This window comes from Haemaphysalis longicornis, unplaced genomic scaffold (genome assembly GCF_048455015.1).
Source record: "Haemaphysalis longicornis isolate Haplotype H1 unplaced genomic scaffold, Haemaphysalis longicornis Haplotype H1 scaffold_8, whole genome shotgun sequence".
Taxonomy (NCBI): Eukaryota; Metazoa; Arthropoda; class Arachnida; order Ixodida; family Ixodidae; genus Haemaphysalis; species Haemaphysalis longicornis.
Window position 1 is genome coordinate 147636133 of NW_027526445.1, and position 16603 is coordinate 147652735.

At 48.1% G+C, this 16603-nt stretch overlaps 1 protein-coding gene across 1 annotated transcript in view; it reads right to left on the reverse strand.

Annotated features, from left to right (window-relative positions):
* LOC144150163 (superkiller complex protein 2-like) overlaps positions 1–16603 on the reverse strand; it is a 65096-nt gene that overhangs the window by 15496 nt on the left and 32997 nt on the right. Inside the window, exons 12-19 of the mRNA XM_077682004.1 lie at positions 16342–16467; positions 16194–16251; positions 14222–14548; positions 9615–9751; positions 8489–8708; positions 5132–5467; positions 2674–2742; positions 178–329 (exon numbers count right to left, since the gene is read on the reverse strand). Coding sequence (XP_077538130.1) covers positions 178–329; positions 2674–2742; positions 5132–5467; positions 8489–8708; positions 9615–9751; positions 14222–14548; positions 16194–16251; positions 16342–16467 — 1425 coding nt within the window. The remainder of the gene's footprint in view (positions 1–177; positions 330–2673; positions 2743–5131; positions 5468–8488; positions 8709–9614; positions 9752–14221; positions 14549–16193; positions 16252–16341; positions 16468–16603) is intronic.

The following is a 16603-nucleotide window of genomic DNA, read 5'->3' on the forward strand; positions in this document are numbered from 1 at the left end:
TATAGTCCCTGAGCATTGTGGAGGAGTAACTCTTCTTTCAAACAAATCCACCAATGTCTTTTTCGAAAAACTAAATTTCCCACACAGTCTGCAAGGCCATCACTTCATATGTAAATGGCAACAGCTACCTTCAAAACAAGTGACCTCACCAATGCCCCCGACCCACCAGCCACTCACATGGTCTGCTTGCCATCGACCTGCACGGTCTTGGAGTAGACGCAGAGGACGTCGGAGAAGGAGACGGTGAGGCGCTTGATGCTCACGGCCCCCTGGGGGAGCGAGATCTTCTTGGACAGGGGCCAGGGGAGCGGCGGGGGGGCACCACTGGCCTGCACAGCGCAGCAGTTGCAAGAGGTTACGAGGGATCCTAAGCACTCACCGCGATGCAGTGGGTTTGAAAGCATTAGTGTCCAATGGCCAAACGTGTACTCCGCTCAGTATCACCATCTTTTTCTTAAAGGGGCCGTGCACCCAAAACACAAGTTTAGTTCATTCGAAACATTGCCTCGTTACAATCATACTGACACTGACACCACTTTTAATGCACACTTCGCTCAGATAAGCTAGATAATTACAAAAAAGGGAATGGCCATGCGACCCACTAGCTCATTTCGCACGACAGAACCTATGAAAAGCAAACACAAATTGTGAGGCAGGGCTTATAAGCTTGCTGAAGGAGCTGTTTGCGCTTAAATGTAATGCGTATTCATTTCATAGCAGTAAGAATGATAGGGCTAACAGTTAAAGTTACGAAAACACCCGTTAACATTGAGGTGCCGATGCACACTGCTGTTGCTACTGGGCGCACTATGTTTGTTTTGGTGGCAAAGCATTCCGCTGCTTTGGAGTTGTCTTATGTGACCCTGCTTGTTGAGCATACCTTATGTTTTGCGAAACGGTTACTACCTACAGTAACAAAAACAAGCCAGGTGCAAATACGGTCAGAAACAAAGCAAAGACGGACAGCTGTGTGGAGCAGTATGGTGGCGCCATCAAGAAGGAATGACGACAAAAAAGGCTCTGCAGTCCGCTGCGGACCGAATAACGCAGTTGAATTTCGCTTGAAGACCCTTCCTCGTGACTTCATGGAAGACGTCACGAAAGCACACGATTTGGCTGGAGAGTGAAAATTTTAACCTAAAGTGATAAATTCCTCAGTGATTATGGCATCGTTTGCTGCCGGGCAAGTGCTGGGGGCACTATAAAACTTGCTTGCTTCTCAAATGAGGGAACATTAGACTGGGTAATGCTCACTTAGGTTTCCATGGTTCTTTTCTTTTACGACTCACAGCAGCAGCCACATGCACTCGAGTATGTACTACATCAACCTTTACCGAGAGATGGCAGTCTAGCCAACTTGCCCCTTGTTTGTCCCCGTTCCCCCCCCCCCCCCCCCTCGCAGGGTGCCCAACCGTGCACCAGCTTTTGGTACATGGGGCACAGAGGAGTTTCACAATTGGTGGTGTGCATTGAGCAACTCTGGACTTGGCACACACCCACATTTGCATCACCCAGCCAAGAGGACTTGGCAGGACATTGCTGCTTCCTCAGTCGTTACTTCGACAATTACCAAGCTGGAATTGCTCACGCAGAAGTCCAAGGCCACAGTGGGTCCACATTTAGTCACCTAGGGCCATTGAGCTGTGGGGGTGTTGAGGGTGCGTGCTCACCTCAAATTCTGGAAGCCTCTGTTTTGAATCCCACCCATACCCAAACACGCCCAACTTTCTTTTCAACTCAATCAATGTTTGCAGGAGGTTCCCTGAGAAACACGGCGTCACTCCAAACATTCTTCAAACTGTTGTTTGTTTCTTGGGCCGTCAACTGCTTTGTGCACCGCCTGTGAGTTCCAGGGATGCAGGATTTTCCCCCTGCCGCCCAGTTAAGGGGGGACACTGCTCTCAAAAAAACTTCTTTAATTTTCAAGTAAACTCTCGGAAACTTGCTATCATTGCTGCTTTCCCCCCACTGATTTCAAATATGGCAGTCTTCTTCTAGTCGGTCTATTAGTTCCCAAGATAATTAGAGACGATTAGCCATTATTGGAGGAACAATGGACAAAACAGTGCTAGTCACTGAACCGTAATCCTTACACTTTCCAACACTATGAACCCTGCTGAGTGCAATAAGAGAATCGGTTTTTTGATGCCCCGCTGGGAACTAACTGTACAGCTCATTAACCTTTGGTTTTTGAAATGGGCATTCAAAGTGGTTCCTCGCCAGTGGTGCCACCAAGGTTCAATTAGCTGTAAAATTAGTTCCAAGCCGTGCATCAAAACTCATGAGGGTTCATAGCACTGGAAAATGTAAGGATTACAGTTCTGCGACTAGCACTGTTTCGTCCATTGTTCCTCCAATAATGGCTAATCACCTCTAATTATCTTGGGAACTAATTGGCCGACTATAAAAAGACCCGACATATTTGAAATCTGGGGGGAAAGCAGCAATACTGGCAAGTTTCACAGAGTTTACTTGAAAATTAAAAGGAGCTGTTTTAAGAGCCATGGCCCCCTTAATGCGTCCACACTACAAATTATCCCACCGTACACTCACGGATTGAAGTGTGTGCGTTTGAAGCACAAAACCGCAGGCATGCAGCTTCACGGCACAGAAGACCATGGGATTCGAGTCGTTCAAATAAACTCTCTCCCCCTCGAAGATTCAAATGCACACCTGAGGTTGAGCAGCTGAGACTTCTGAGGGTCTTCCTGTTCCATCCTCGCCTCCGCCTGCTCTCGGTGCCTGCACAAACGGAGTGAGAACCCATCGTCAGCGTACAGCTGGACGCAGACCAAAAAGTCCACACCTGTTCTACAAATGGTACGCATGAGGGCAATCGGTGGTCCAGAAACCCGGAATCAATACAGGGTTTAACTGAACCTACATCGTCCTGGGCTGACCATGAAAAGGCGAACCTTGAATGTGTGCCTCAACTCACATTAAATTCAGAACACCAGGAGAAATAGAAATTGTATGAAGACGCACAACACTAGGATGTCTTCTCTGTCTTTACTCATGTCTTCATACTCCTTAGGCCCTTCTTTCTTTCACAGGGCCATACCAACTTGCGACCACTGCCACACTGGCACAAAAATGTAAAATTACTCATTCATTGTGATCTTCTTGGTCCATACCCTGATGCTCGTTTCCTAAAAGGAGAAAAGAATTGTAGAAAGATGGCAACAACATGCTCAGCACAGACTGCACTCGAGTGCTTTCCTCAGCATGTGAAAGTGCAACTGGCGCTAGTTTAACCACCACCCCTATCACTGGATAGCCACCATATAGCCCAAAGACCTTCCCCACATAACAATCCCCATGCGTGGAATTCGTAGCTTTAAAGATAAGCTAAATTACCTAATCCCGATATGCGATTTGAAGCTGAATCGAATACTGCGCTACTCGCTTCCGCATATGAAAGTTTCAAATATTCGCACAACCATAATATGGAGTGCTTTGTGTCACAGAACGGAAACACTGACAGGTTTCTGAAGAAAGTCAACCAGAAAATAAGAACAACAGCTAACATACATTACATAAGTACCTTACAAAAAAATCTCGCCCACCAGCGAACAGTTGACAAGAAAAGCTAATTTGTCAGGACTGCAACACAACCCAAAAAATCACGCCATATCCACGGAATGAATGATGATAAGTGGGGCGAAGCTCGAGAGGGGGAGATCATCGGTAACCGTAACTCTCCCGTGAAAGTTTGCCCATTACATCATTAAGAAAGACATAAGACTGTGTGTGTACATTGTACAAATCAACTTTTATTTTCGGAGTCAATGCTCCCAGGCCCAGACCTGGTGAAAGACCCCGCGCCATCGAGGACTACCCCGCACCTTTTATTTAGGGCGAACTTGTGCCCGAACAAGACGAGAGGAAACGAGCAAAGGTCCTTGCGTCTCGTTCGATCTCCGAGAACGACTGCCTGCGTTCGTGGCGTGATCTCTTGCGTGATCTCCCCCTCGCAGTGCACGTGCGCTCGCGCCTCCGTTGGCGAACACAGACAAGCTCGCGCTCCCGGTGCCGAGTTTGCGCTGCCGGTTGCAGCCGGTTCTTGCGCGTGCAACGCGGCCCACTTTGCGACATCTCCGAAAGCATGCGGCGGTCACGTACCACGAGACACAAGGGATGGACAGACCCATGGCTTTAGGAGCTTCGCCCCTAATACAGTAACTCTGTACCACCGATCCACCTGGCAGGTGTCATTCAGCACAAGGCGAAAAATTTTGTTTTTGCAAATTTTGGGGGATTATTCCACCTAAGGTACACCTGAGTTACAAGGGACGCTGTAGTGGAGTGTTCACGATTAATAATGGCCACCCGGGGATCTTGAATGTGGGCTAAAATCTTGAAACGTGCCCTTTTCGCCTCCATGTCAGAAGTGGCTGCTAAGTAAAATGCTCTGTTGGGCAAGTCGGTTTATGGCTTCAAAAAATAAAAATGGGCAAAGAAACACAATAAGATTGGAGGAGCACTCAAAATGGCTGGATCACTTATGTGTGAAGGAATGGAGATATTAGGGCCCAGTGTAGAAGAAGATAACCTAATAAAATGCCTGGTTGGCCGATTTGATTGACGATTTCAAAAAATAAAAAACAGTGCAAAGAACGTGAACAAAGAAACACAATTAGACAGGACGAGCATTTGTCCAGTTTAATTATGTTTCTTTGTCCATGTCCTTTGAGGTCTTTTTGGTTTATGTGATTGATTGTGGGGTTTAACGCATTGACGTTACCCAGGTGATGAGGCCTGCCGTAGTGGAGGGCTTTGGATTAATTTAGACCACCTGGAGATCTTTAATGCATGCCGAAATTTTGAACACATGGATGTTTTTGCTGCGGCCGCAGCGGCCGGGAGTCGAACCCGCGTCCTTGGGTTCAGCAGCACACTGCCATAGCCACAGAGCCACCGCGGCACTGAGCTACCGCGGTATGTGTTTGAGCTGGTAGCTAAGTTTGGGAATAAAACCCATATCCTTCAGCTGCAAGACTGAAGGAGTGAACTTGTGTTGAATGCACATGTCAATAGATGGCCTGATGGTCTAACATTCTGTATCTTTGACCAAATGAGAGGATGCAGAAGAGAGAGAAGTTGCACGGGCAGCGGAGTTAGTGGTACGTGCCTGCTGCTGTGCGTCGGTCAGTGCCCAGAGGGAGAGCTTCTGCTCTCGCACCAGCAGAGAGTCGAGGACGCCCAGCAGGGGTGGCCCTCCCCCTCCCTCCTTGCCTTCCTCCGGCCCCGGCGGATGGTCGGCCAGCAGCAGGCGGCCGGGGGAGAAGAGCCGGTGGCCGTGGGCCTTGGCCAGCACCCCCTGCCAGGCGAGGCGCCGCTTGGCGGCCGCCTCCTCCAGCAGGGACAGCGGCACGTTGCCCTCGCACGAGGTGCAGCCCAGGGGCCCCAGACGGGAGAGCTCCGTCTCCAGCCGCTGGCACTGCTCGATGCGCTGCTTGGTCTCGCTCTGTGCACAGCCCAGGCAGGAGGAACGTGTTAAAACTTGCTTAAAACAGCTCCTTTTAATGTTTAAGCGAACTCTGTGAAACTTGCCAGTCTCGCTGTCAGAGATCAGCTTCCAAGAACACCGCAAAAGAATAAACATGTGACAATGAGAAAGTCTACTCTAAGGAACTTGTTTCATCAGGCTGTTGAGCCTAAACAAAACACCTGGAATGGAGTTTTTTTCTTTGTAGAGTAATTGACCCCCCCCCCCTTCCCCTTCTCCCCACCCCCTCACTGCAAATATGCCACTATTTTTTGAATCAGTGAAATAGTTCCCGAGATAATTAAAGATAATTACCCATTTCAGGAGGAACAATAGGCAAAACAGTGTTAGTCATAAAACTGTAGTCTTTGTATTTTCCAATATTATGAACCCTGATGAGTGCAATAAGAGAATTGGGTTTTTTTGATGCACCACTTGGAATTAATTGTACAGCTCATTAAACTTTGGTGGCACCAGTGGCAAAGGAATCATTTTGAACGCCCATTTCAAACACCAAAGTTTAAAACAAACATTATTTGACAGTGATGGCGGTAACAATTAGCAAGCTCACAAAATCGCAAAATTACAGTTTCCCGAGATGTGCATCTGAAAGGTTGTCACATAAATTCTTTTTTTAAACGAAATCATTGTTTTAGGTGACATAAGTAGACATCCCAAGCCGAGACAGGTCCGCAGGAAATCCGTATCAGGGTAGCAGTGAAAATGGCGGAGCTTCACTTGGTCCTGTTTGTCTTTATTTGAAAAGCAATATGAAGGGGAAAATACGAGTTTACTGAAAGTTTTCAGAAACAGTATTCCTTGGTTTATTACCAAATTTTTTTGTCTAGTGACGCGCTCCTGCTGTCGACGCGACAAAAAAGTCCCCCCTCCCATTGTCTCGTAGTTCTATTTTTTTCTACCTGGATGCAGGTTTTTATTACCACAGCGACACTTGACCTTGGGTGATGGCAACGCTCTGTACTCGGCACAACAAAGGGTCAATTACTCTACACAGAAAGAAACTCCATTCCAGGTGTTTTATATAAACTCAAACAGCCTTAAACTCAAACTCAAACGAAACAAGTTCCTTATAGAAGTAGACTTTCTCATTGTCACATGTTTATTCTTTTGCGGTGTTCTTGGAAGCTGATCTCCGATAGCAGAAATAGCCTCGCTTCATTTAGCCCCCAAAATAATGGCGCAAACACAGATGGCAGGTGTAAAAACAGGGTTAATTGCAAAGAAAGTTTATCTGAGCGCGTTTATCTGAGCAGACTTATACTTGAAGAAAAAACTGACAAAATAGCAGGCGGCGAAGAAGCAGTCAGACAGGTTGACTGGATGGTCCCCAGTCTTTGAATAAAGCCTCACAGGACTTGCTTGACCAGGCCTGTTTTAAACACAAAAGTGATGCCTTCCAGAAATGCCACAAGTTGTTGGTTATGGGTAGGGATAATGCAGAGTCACAAGTGACGCCAAGAAACCTGTATGCGGGCTTTAAAAATTAATGACGGCACTTGGCAAGTCGCTCACCCAAAACAACATGTACACATACTTTTGTGGAACAATGCACATTACTACATCTACATGTAAACACCTACACTGCTGCAAAGTGCAGTAGTGCCTTGGGCAGCTACGTTGTCACCCACACTTGGACAGTGATCGTGAATTCACTCATGGAAGTGAAAAAAAGTGGCTTTCTTGGCCTTAACAATTTAAATTCGGTGCTCATGCAACTTCAGTACGCACAACTTTTGGCCCCTCTCAGGAGGTTCCTTTGTACACAGCTCAGTTTTCCTCCTACCCCACTGAAAGAAAACCAAAAAGCCTCAGAAGTGCATTTTACACAAACTTTCTCAGCACGTTTCCACGAAAATGTACCGTATTTGCGTGATTCTAATGCACCCCCGATTGTAATGTGCAGGACAGTCTACTTATGAAAATTAAAAAAAAAAAAAAAGTTGATGCCAATTCTTTTGCGCCGTTGTTAAAGACGTGACACCACATACGTGGCAGAAGACATTTCATTTGACGAATGCAACTGTGGCATTAAAAATCCCTCGCGCTTCATAAAGTTGGTTAGTATCCTACTCCAGCGAGCATTAAAACTACAGCAGGTAACATTGAAAGCTGATTTCTGTTTTGAGCCCGATCGTAATGCGCGCACAAATTTTAAATCTTTCAGCCCTAAATTTTTTCTTTCTGTTGAACAGGCTCTTCCTGTGTTTTTTTTAATATTTGGACCCTAAAAGGTTCCAAATGTAAAATTTGCTCTTGTGACGCAGGTACTAATTAGCAATTAGGTCATCAGGCAATTAAAATTTGAAATTACAGCAGAAACAACGTTTTTGGTTGTTTTCCTAGTTTTTGGAGGCACACAGACCACATACAAAAACCAAGCTGGTAGTGAAAGTACTTTTAGATTTACAGCCACGTGATCAAACTAGGAGTTCGGTCAATTTGGTCATCACTGCAATGCCTTCCTTCCTCTTTCCATCTTTCAGCTTTAGCAAAAACAAACAATGGTTATTTCAATCGAAAGAGGCATACTTGAAGAACTGTTTCCTAGAAAATTTGCTGTTTTGGTTTTGTTCTCGAGTGGCTAGAACGCTTTTGGTTAACGACCTAGTAAATATAGGACACCAGGGCTGAAAATGTTCAGCCTATATTTAGCAAAAAAAATGTGTGCGTTAGAATCATGAAAATACAGTAATCTGTGCTGCAATTACAACACATTTGTAAGAGAGGAAAAATGTATTTACAATATATTACAGGCAAGACATGACCCCTGACGGCCACAGCTCTTCATCGTTCTCTTCCACCCTCATCTGCATTTGCTTCTTTGTCATCGGGGAAAAAAAGGCTTAACAATCCTGATGGCAAGTCTGCCCTACGTCTTTTCACTTTTTTCACAAGGTCCAAGGGCACTGGAGTTTTACCGTGCCCCCAATTGAAACTTGGGGGCGAGGAAAAGAGGCACGAGAGGACAGCGGCCCTTGCCTGTCGGAAGTTTTCGAGGAAGGAGTCGCGCATGATGTCCTCGACGCGTCGCTCGGCGCTGTCCTTGAGGTTCAGGATCATGGAGTAGGTGACCCGGAAGCGCGACTCGAGCTCAGCAGCCCTTCCCAATAGCATGCTGTGCAGCAGGGGCAGAGGGGGCACCTCCCGCTTGCACATCATGATCACCAGGCCGTCTGGGTCCTTGCCTCGACGGCCCGCCCTGCATACACCACCGCGACAGCGGGTCGGTCAGTCAAGCGCGTCCATCATGGAAACGTCATCGACCGATGCAAGCGACTCCACCACGCAAGTGTGCGCAGCCCAGGGGCTACTCCGAATGAAAAAATGGCCGCGTATCTGCTCCTTTCATTGCAAATGCTGATGAAAGACAATAGTCGTCTGCCACCCCCCCCGAAGTAAATGCCTCCCTTCTCTTTCCCGCTCATCTATCATGCTGTTCCTCTCCCGTCTCGTCCCTCCCAAGATAACACACTGGAGGTTTGCTCAAGTCCATTAAATGTACCGCATTCCACTGCTCCAATTGTAGTGGTGGCAGCATGATCCTACAGACGTCAAAGATAAAAGATTGCCGTGTAGATGAACAGCATAGCATAGTCCTCCTCGTGTAACTACTCTTGCGTATGAGCAGCGTTTTGTGATTTTAGGCACACCTCTTTAAAGAAACCACAAACCAATGTATGCTATGCATGCTGAACACTTGGGTTGAGTCTCAGCGCTCCTACACTTTTATGCGTTATTCAGTGCAGCAATGCTGCAAGTTTATGACACGTGTCTAGCACACAAAGTGAAAAGAGATATGGCTGCCAGCAGCAGTTTGTAACCTGTCCATGTAATTAAGCCCTTTTGTCCTCATGGAAAAAGCATGGAGCAAGATGTTCGCATGTGCCCAAGTGCAACCCACAGAGGAGCAGCAGACCCTAGCAATTGACACAGTTCCTTCCCAGAAGGCACTTATGGGTACTGCGACAAGGTGTATGATACGATGTCTCAAAACAAGGATAAGTGTCTGTGAAACAGGACAAAAAGGGCAGTCCATACAGACTCCTTTAGGAGGCCTTTTTATGAACTGAGGGTGCACAAACTCCGGGTCCACCGTCACACCCACCTGCCGGCCATCTGGATGTATTCGGACGGCTTCAGGGGTCGCCTCCCACCGCCATCGTGCTTCAGGTGGTCATCAAAGACCACCGTCCGGGCAGGCATGTTGACGCCCATGGAAAACGTCTCCGTGGCAAACAGCACCTGGGGAGAGATGAGAACAGCGGCCCATCTCGTGTCGTTTCACTGCGAGACTGCTCGACAGCCACTCAAGCAAACTTGGAAGGGCAGTTGAGGGAGAACCTCAGGCTGCAACGCACCACACACTCTATTCACAAGTGGCATGAGAGGGAGAGAGATGGGGGGAGAGGGGAGAAGGAAGCGAGACTGAGGGAGAGAGACAGAGGGAGAAGAGACTGAGACAGATAACGAGCGAGACAGAGGCATAGTGAAGATACACAGCAAAGAGAGATAAGAACAGAAATAAGGACAATTAAAGCGTATAGTTGGGCGAGTTGGTTGCTGCTGACTAATGAACTCATACTTCTAGCGAACTATAGCACAGGACGAAGAAAGAAAAGACGAAACACACGCTAGGCTTCAACTTGGTTTATGCAAAAGGAACAGGAAAACACGCATATACAGTCGAACACGGATATATCGAACTCCAAGGGGATGGCAAAATAGTTCGATATATGAAAAATTCGATATAAAAAATATGGGCTCTGAGACATTACCTATGGTGGACAATCACTTACCGATTCAAAAATGACAACTAATTCCGCACTCACGACGAAAGAGCAGGCTTTATTAGCGTGAAAAAAATTACTGATCTTGCCCTGCTTCTTCGTCCTGGAAATGAAATTGAAGACGATGGTCTTAATGTTCTCGACGCTGTCCAGGTACGACAGCCCAGTTCCTTCCATGTCGGCGCAACAACGGTGACTCAAGCTGAACGCAGCCGCCACTTCACCGGCGGAGTACGATCGTGTAGCCATATCCTAGTCAGGACGATCTCCGCCACTCGAGATTGTCCTGAGTACCTGGGTTCCTGCGACCGCAGCTATGATACCCTCGTCACCGAGGCTCGCAACAGCCTGAACATTGTTGTCAGCGTTCACAAAGTCATCGGCAGACACTCCGGCTGGAACAGCAGCCGGGAAAAGTGGCGGCAACTCGCGAAACATCTCGATCATGCACTCGTAGTCCTCATTGCCGTCTTCGCAAGCTTCGGAAAGTTCGGCCGTCACGAAGCCTGCCTTCCGGAAGCAGTTTTCCAAAAACAACGCACCTCTGAGAGAAACAGCGGTCTACGAAAGGTGCGGGACAACTCGCAAAGCAACAACAGCAGCAAAATGCAAAAGGAGGAGGAGGCCGGCAGCGCTTCCGTTCCTGCTCTTCCCTTTCCCGGAGTGATGTCGGTGGAAGACAGACCCAGAAAGAGAGTAACAAAAATCTTTCTGGCAAACCGGGAACATATGCAGCCGAAAAATAAAGAGCTGTTCCTCAATTCAGAGAACGTGGGCAGTTGGAGCACAGTCAGGGCATTTCTACCTCGCACTGTCACATTTTCCAAGCGTTTCGCGCTTCTGTCGCTGTCGCGTTTTGGCGAAGGCGCGATGGCGCCCGCTAAGCAACTGCGGACATTGGGTGGGCTGCGACCGCTGAAGAGCACCTTCCAGCTCGCGCGGCATTCGATATACCAAATGTCGGGAAAAATACCGTTCGATATAAACGTACGAATTCCTATACTTTTACACAGAAGTTTCAAGGGGATAATTTTTAAGTTCGATATAGATGATAATTCGATATACCCGTGTTCGATATATCCGTGTTCGACTGTATGTGCATGATTCGAAAAAACAAAAACAAACAAGCACATGATTCCGCAGAAATAAAACGGCGCAATGTTTTCCCTCGCTCTTACCACTTTTCCATTGATGCACAAACAACGCCTGGTCACATTACAGGACATGATCTTCACCGACACGTGTGCACACCAGTCACCGATTGCGCATGATCATGGGACACCCCCTCTCTTACCAAAAAGTGGATTTCACTTGTTGAAAGTGCCAAAGATGGGGCACTGACGCAGTTCTCGCCCTCCCTGTTCATCAAAAAAGCCTCGAAAACTTCTCTATCGAGAACTTTTCTATCAGTGCACGCCCAAATTCATGCAGACGAGCGTCTTGTTTAGAAGTCGTTCTCAAACTGATAGAGAAGTTTTCGAGGCTTTTGTGATTAACAGGGAGGGGGAGAACTGCGTCAGTGCCCCATCTTTGGCACTTTCAACAAGTGAAATCCACTTTTTGGTAAGAGAGGGGGTAAAGATGGTTGTGGTTCGTTTCCCCAAAGTCCGGTGTCAATCGGGAACCCAATCGCCCGGGCTCCGGTTGATTTGGCAGGAGGCTGGCAGGGCGATGGTGTTGAAGTTCTTGGAGATGGCGGTCGAATTGACGAACTCGAGGCGTTGAGGTTGATTAAAAGAAACGAAGAGTTTATATACGGCTATTTACAGCAGGAAAACTGGGTACATGAGTAGAAAAAGGAAAAACTTCCAACATCAGCTAGACGCTAGCTCCGAGTGCGCACAAATTACTCGAGCCCCTCAACTTGGTCCAACTCTCCTATTCTCAGAGCATACACAAACCGCTCGAGAAACGACGGCCGAGACTCTGTCTCGCCGCAAGATCCGTCTAGTTGCCTGGTACGGCGCTGTACCCTAAACTTCCGACGCGATCTTAACCTCTAGCCTAGGGGGCTCCCAAATCAAAACCTAGCTTTAACGGTCGAGACTCCTTGTCTCGCCGGAAACTGCCCAGCTCGGCGCTCAGACGAGAACGACTTCTAACGGCCAAGTTCGGCCTTATAACACCTCGAGATCACACTCTCTCGGAAACGCCCCTGTAGCGTTCGTACACGCGTAAGGGAGTGCCCAAATTCACGTAGACAGCTGTCACTCAGCGCGCTATGGAATATTCAATGAGGCGCCGCCATCTTTGGGTCAACGGCACGCCCGCGGACAAGCAAGTGCGCGCGACCCCGCGGAGTGAGAGCGAAAGGCGGCGACAGTGCACCGTGCCGATCGGGGTGCGTTAACAATGGTGTCTCGCGCGGCACGCGCTTCGACGCCGGTAATTCCACCTCCTCCGCTCGTCACGTCGACAGTTCCCAGAACCTGGCGGCGCCGTCTGCGTTTTCAATGGGGGATTATCCTCGTGGTATTCGGTGGGCCAGGCAATCCGTCTCCCGTGCGCGCCGTGACGAATTGGCGACGGCTGCAGCGTAGAGTCCACAGTGCTGAGCCCCCAGACAGAGTGGCAGGTTCTCACGCGCAGCCCGGGCGCCTGGCCACTGATCTCATAAGTAGACCTTACAGAGGGGGTGTCCCATGATCATGCGCAATCGGTGACTGGTGTGCACACGTGTCGGTGAAGATCATGTCCTGTAATGTGATGTTTGTGCATCTATGGAAAAGTGATAAGAGCGAGTGAAAACATTGCGCCGTTTCATTTCTGCAGAATCATGTGCTTGTTTGTTTTTGTTTTTTCGCATCATGTACATATATGCGTGTTTTCCTGTTCCTTTTGCATAAACCAAATTGAAGACTAGCATGTGTTTCGCCTTTTCTTTCTTCGTCCTGTGCTATAGTTCGCTAGAATTATGAGTTCATTAGTCAAGAACAGAAAGAGGGGAAAGAGAGAGGAGAAACACAAACAGAGAAAGACGGCGAGAGAGAAATAGAGGAGGATGAGAGCGAAAAGAGAGGGGAGAAAGGGGGAGAGGGAAGCAAGACTGAGGGAGAGAGAGTAAGGGTGAAGAAAGAGACAGTGGGAGAAGAGAGTGAGAGTAGGACTGAGAAAGAGCAAGACAGAGGAACAGAGATGATACACAGGGAAGACGGATAAGAACAGAAAGAGGGGACAGAGAGAGGAGAAACACAAACTGAGAAAGAGGGAGAGAAAAGAAAGAGAAAGAGAGGAGGATGAGAGTGACAAGAAAGAGGGGAGAGAAAGGAGGAGAACGAAGTGAAACAGAGAGAGAGAGAGAGAGAGAGAGAGAGAGAGAGAGGAAAGAGAGAGAGAGAGAGAGAGAGAGAGAGAGAGAGAGAGAGAGAGAGAGAGAGAGAGAGAGAGAGAGAGAGAGAGAGAGAGAGAGGAAAGAGAGGGATGAGTGACAAAGGAAGAGGGAAGAGAAGGGGAGGAGAAGGAAGCAAGACAGAACGAGAGAGAGAATGGGTGAGAGAAAGAGACAGTGGGAGAGACTGAGAAAGAAGAGAGTGAGAGTAATTGATTGATTGATTGTGGGGGTTTAACGCGCCGACGCAACGAAAGCGATGAGGCACGCCGTAGTGGAGGGCTCCGGATTAATTTTGACCACCTGGGGATCTTTAACGTGCGCCGAAATCTCGTACACATGGGCGTTTTTGCTTTTCGCCTCCATCAGAAAAGTGGCCGCCGCGGCCGGGAATCGAACCCGCGACCTCGTGCTCAGCAGCACAACGCCTTAGCCACTGAGCCACCGCGGCAAGTAAGAGAGTGAGAGTAGGACCGAGAAAGAGCAAGACAGAGGGACAGAGAGGATACACAGGGAAGACGGATAAGAACAGAAAGAGGGGACCCAGAGAGGAGAAACACAGACAAACAGAGAGGGAGAGCGAGAGTTCCTCCTTGCCTTGATGAGCCCCTGCTGGAACAGCATCTCAACGGCCTCCTTGAGGATGGGTAGCACGCCCGAATGGTGCACGCCCACGCCGGTCTGGAGGAGACGCGGCAGGGCTAGCACCTGGGGCAGCTGCCGGTCTAACTCGCTCAGCTGCGACAGCACCCGCTGCCGCACAAAGGCCATCACCGCCTTCTCCTCCTTGGCCGAGTTCAGCTGCAGCCGGCCCATATGCGCCGCCTGCTTGTCGCACCGGAAGCGCGAGAACACGAAGCAGATCACCGGCAGCTGGCCCTTCTGCCGCAGGTGCCCGATCAGCTTCTCGTACAGGGCGCTGTCCTGTACCAAGGGCAAAGGGGAGAGGGCAAATCATCACCCTCTGACATCCACACCTGCTGGCACCGGCCAAGAGTACTTGTGGCAATTTACAGAACAGTAAAGCCCATTCTATGTGTTTTTACCTTTAGAGATGGTTTCCAGGTTTTATTTCATGTAATCAAGAGAATGTCCCCTTTAGTGGCATCAAAACCTCTGAAAACATGTAGCAGGCATAGTGACCACCGCTTGTAACGCCACAGCATGGCGCAGTGCAGTACAGGGAGCCTCAGGCATAAAGCCTCAGGCATGCACATTCATCATACACCGAGCAAATTTTAACTTTGAGCACAGCCTTCCAGAATGGATAGGTAGGTTTTTTAAAAAACCAAATGCAGTCCATCACTGCTGATGACTGCAATTCACTTACATGCGATGTAACATCTGGGGTTCCCCAAGATTCTGTCTTGGGACCTTTGCTTTTCTTATTTATGTGACTGACCCTGCTGACCACGGTGCATCGTCAATTCAGCTTTTTGTACATGGCTCTGTTATCTATCATAAAATAATTAACCCTGATGACACCTCTTTACTACAGTGTGACCTCAATAACGTGTCATCCCGGTGTGACAACTGGCTTATGACCCTTAGCCAAATAATGGCAAATATATGAGCGTTCTGAACATTTCTAATGAGCATAACCTGCATCAATACTTTGGAATCAATACAATAAGAGAAACTGAAGTCAAAATACTAGTTGCTGTACGTCAATAGATTAGCTCAGCAAGAACACGAATATGCCACTTTTACACTTAGCTTTTTTTAAAATAAGGTAGAACATAGAAGAAACATAAAGACAGGTGCCGCCGCCACTGGCTATACCAAGCAACTTGCACTGCAAGTGGTTAAAACATCTGGCATGCGCAACGTCTTTCGTGGCCGCCGCTGGATGGCGCCAATCAGCCATTCTTGGGGTAGCAGTATTGCTTTTCAAGAAAACATGCAAGCTACGCATGAGTGGTTGGTTCGACGCCAAAAAGGACCCATTGTTTTTCTTTAAAAAAGTGTCAATACTGATCACGGGTTCTATGAAGGAACATTTTGCTTAGTGATCTAGAGCTGCAAAGGACATGGGAGTTCAGGAAAGCACGACTGATTTAACCGAAACTGACGAGACCACTCGGTACATGGCAGCGCTGTATTTGGCTGCTTCTATGCCACTATAAATCACCACTGCCTCGCTTACTTCCGGATTATCATGACACAAACAGCGGCTGCAGTCGCTGCTTGCATCACGTTTTATCAACATTTGATTATTGATTTCTCAGCAATTAAAAGGCATCTTTCTGCACCGAGTTGACGCTAAAATGGCTATGGGAAGGTCAGACTTTCATTGGAAACTAACTTGCTGGTTGCCTTCAGTGTCCCTTTAATTAAACTGCGTTACACCACCCGCAACTGCATTCCTAAGGTAGCCAAAGTGATTCATGGTCGTGCTGCAGACCGGCTTTTTATTTCACCCTGCCGAAAAAACTACTTCCCGTACCTTGGTTTTACGCATTACAATAAAAGGTTCAATTGTTTTTCGTTCCTTATTTCTGATACTAACTCCAGTGAAAAACAAAATAACAGTAGAAGAGCCAACAAGACCAGGCCCACCACAACTCACCTCGGTGTTCTTCCACTCAGCGGCTGCTTTCTTCATTTGCAGACAAGCGTCGGTGTAGCTGCAATTACAGAAGCACCGCAACGCCGCATGTACAACAGAAGCCGAGAAAGAGCGATACCGGCCAAAACAAAAAGTGTAGAATGACTACCTCTCGGTGCTGATGATCTCCCTGTTCATCAAGCGGTACAGGTGACCGTGCACGTACAGCTCATGAACGAGTGGAACAGGCCGTTTTGACGTGGTGAAGACGTACAGCTTCCTCTGCTTGATGCGCCTGGGCCAGAGGGAAAAGTCCCATAACTACCTCCAAGAGGGAAGGTGGTGCACTAATTATCATCATCATCATTGTCGTCGACCCGTTTATGTTGACGATGATGATGACTCTTCATCATCGTCGAAGACTTATTGGA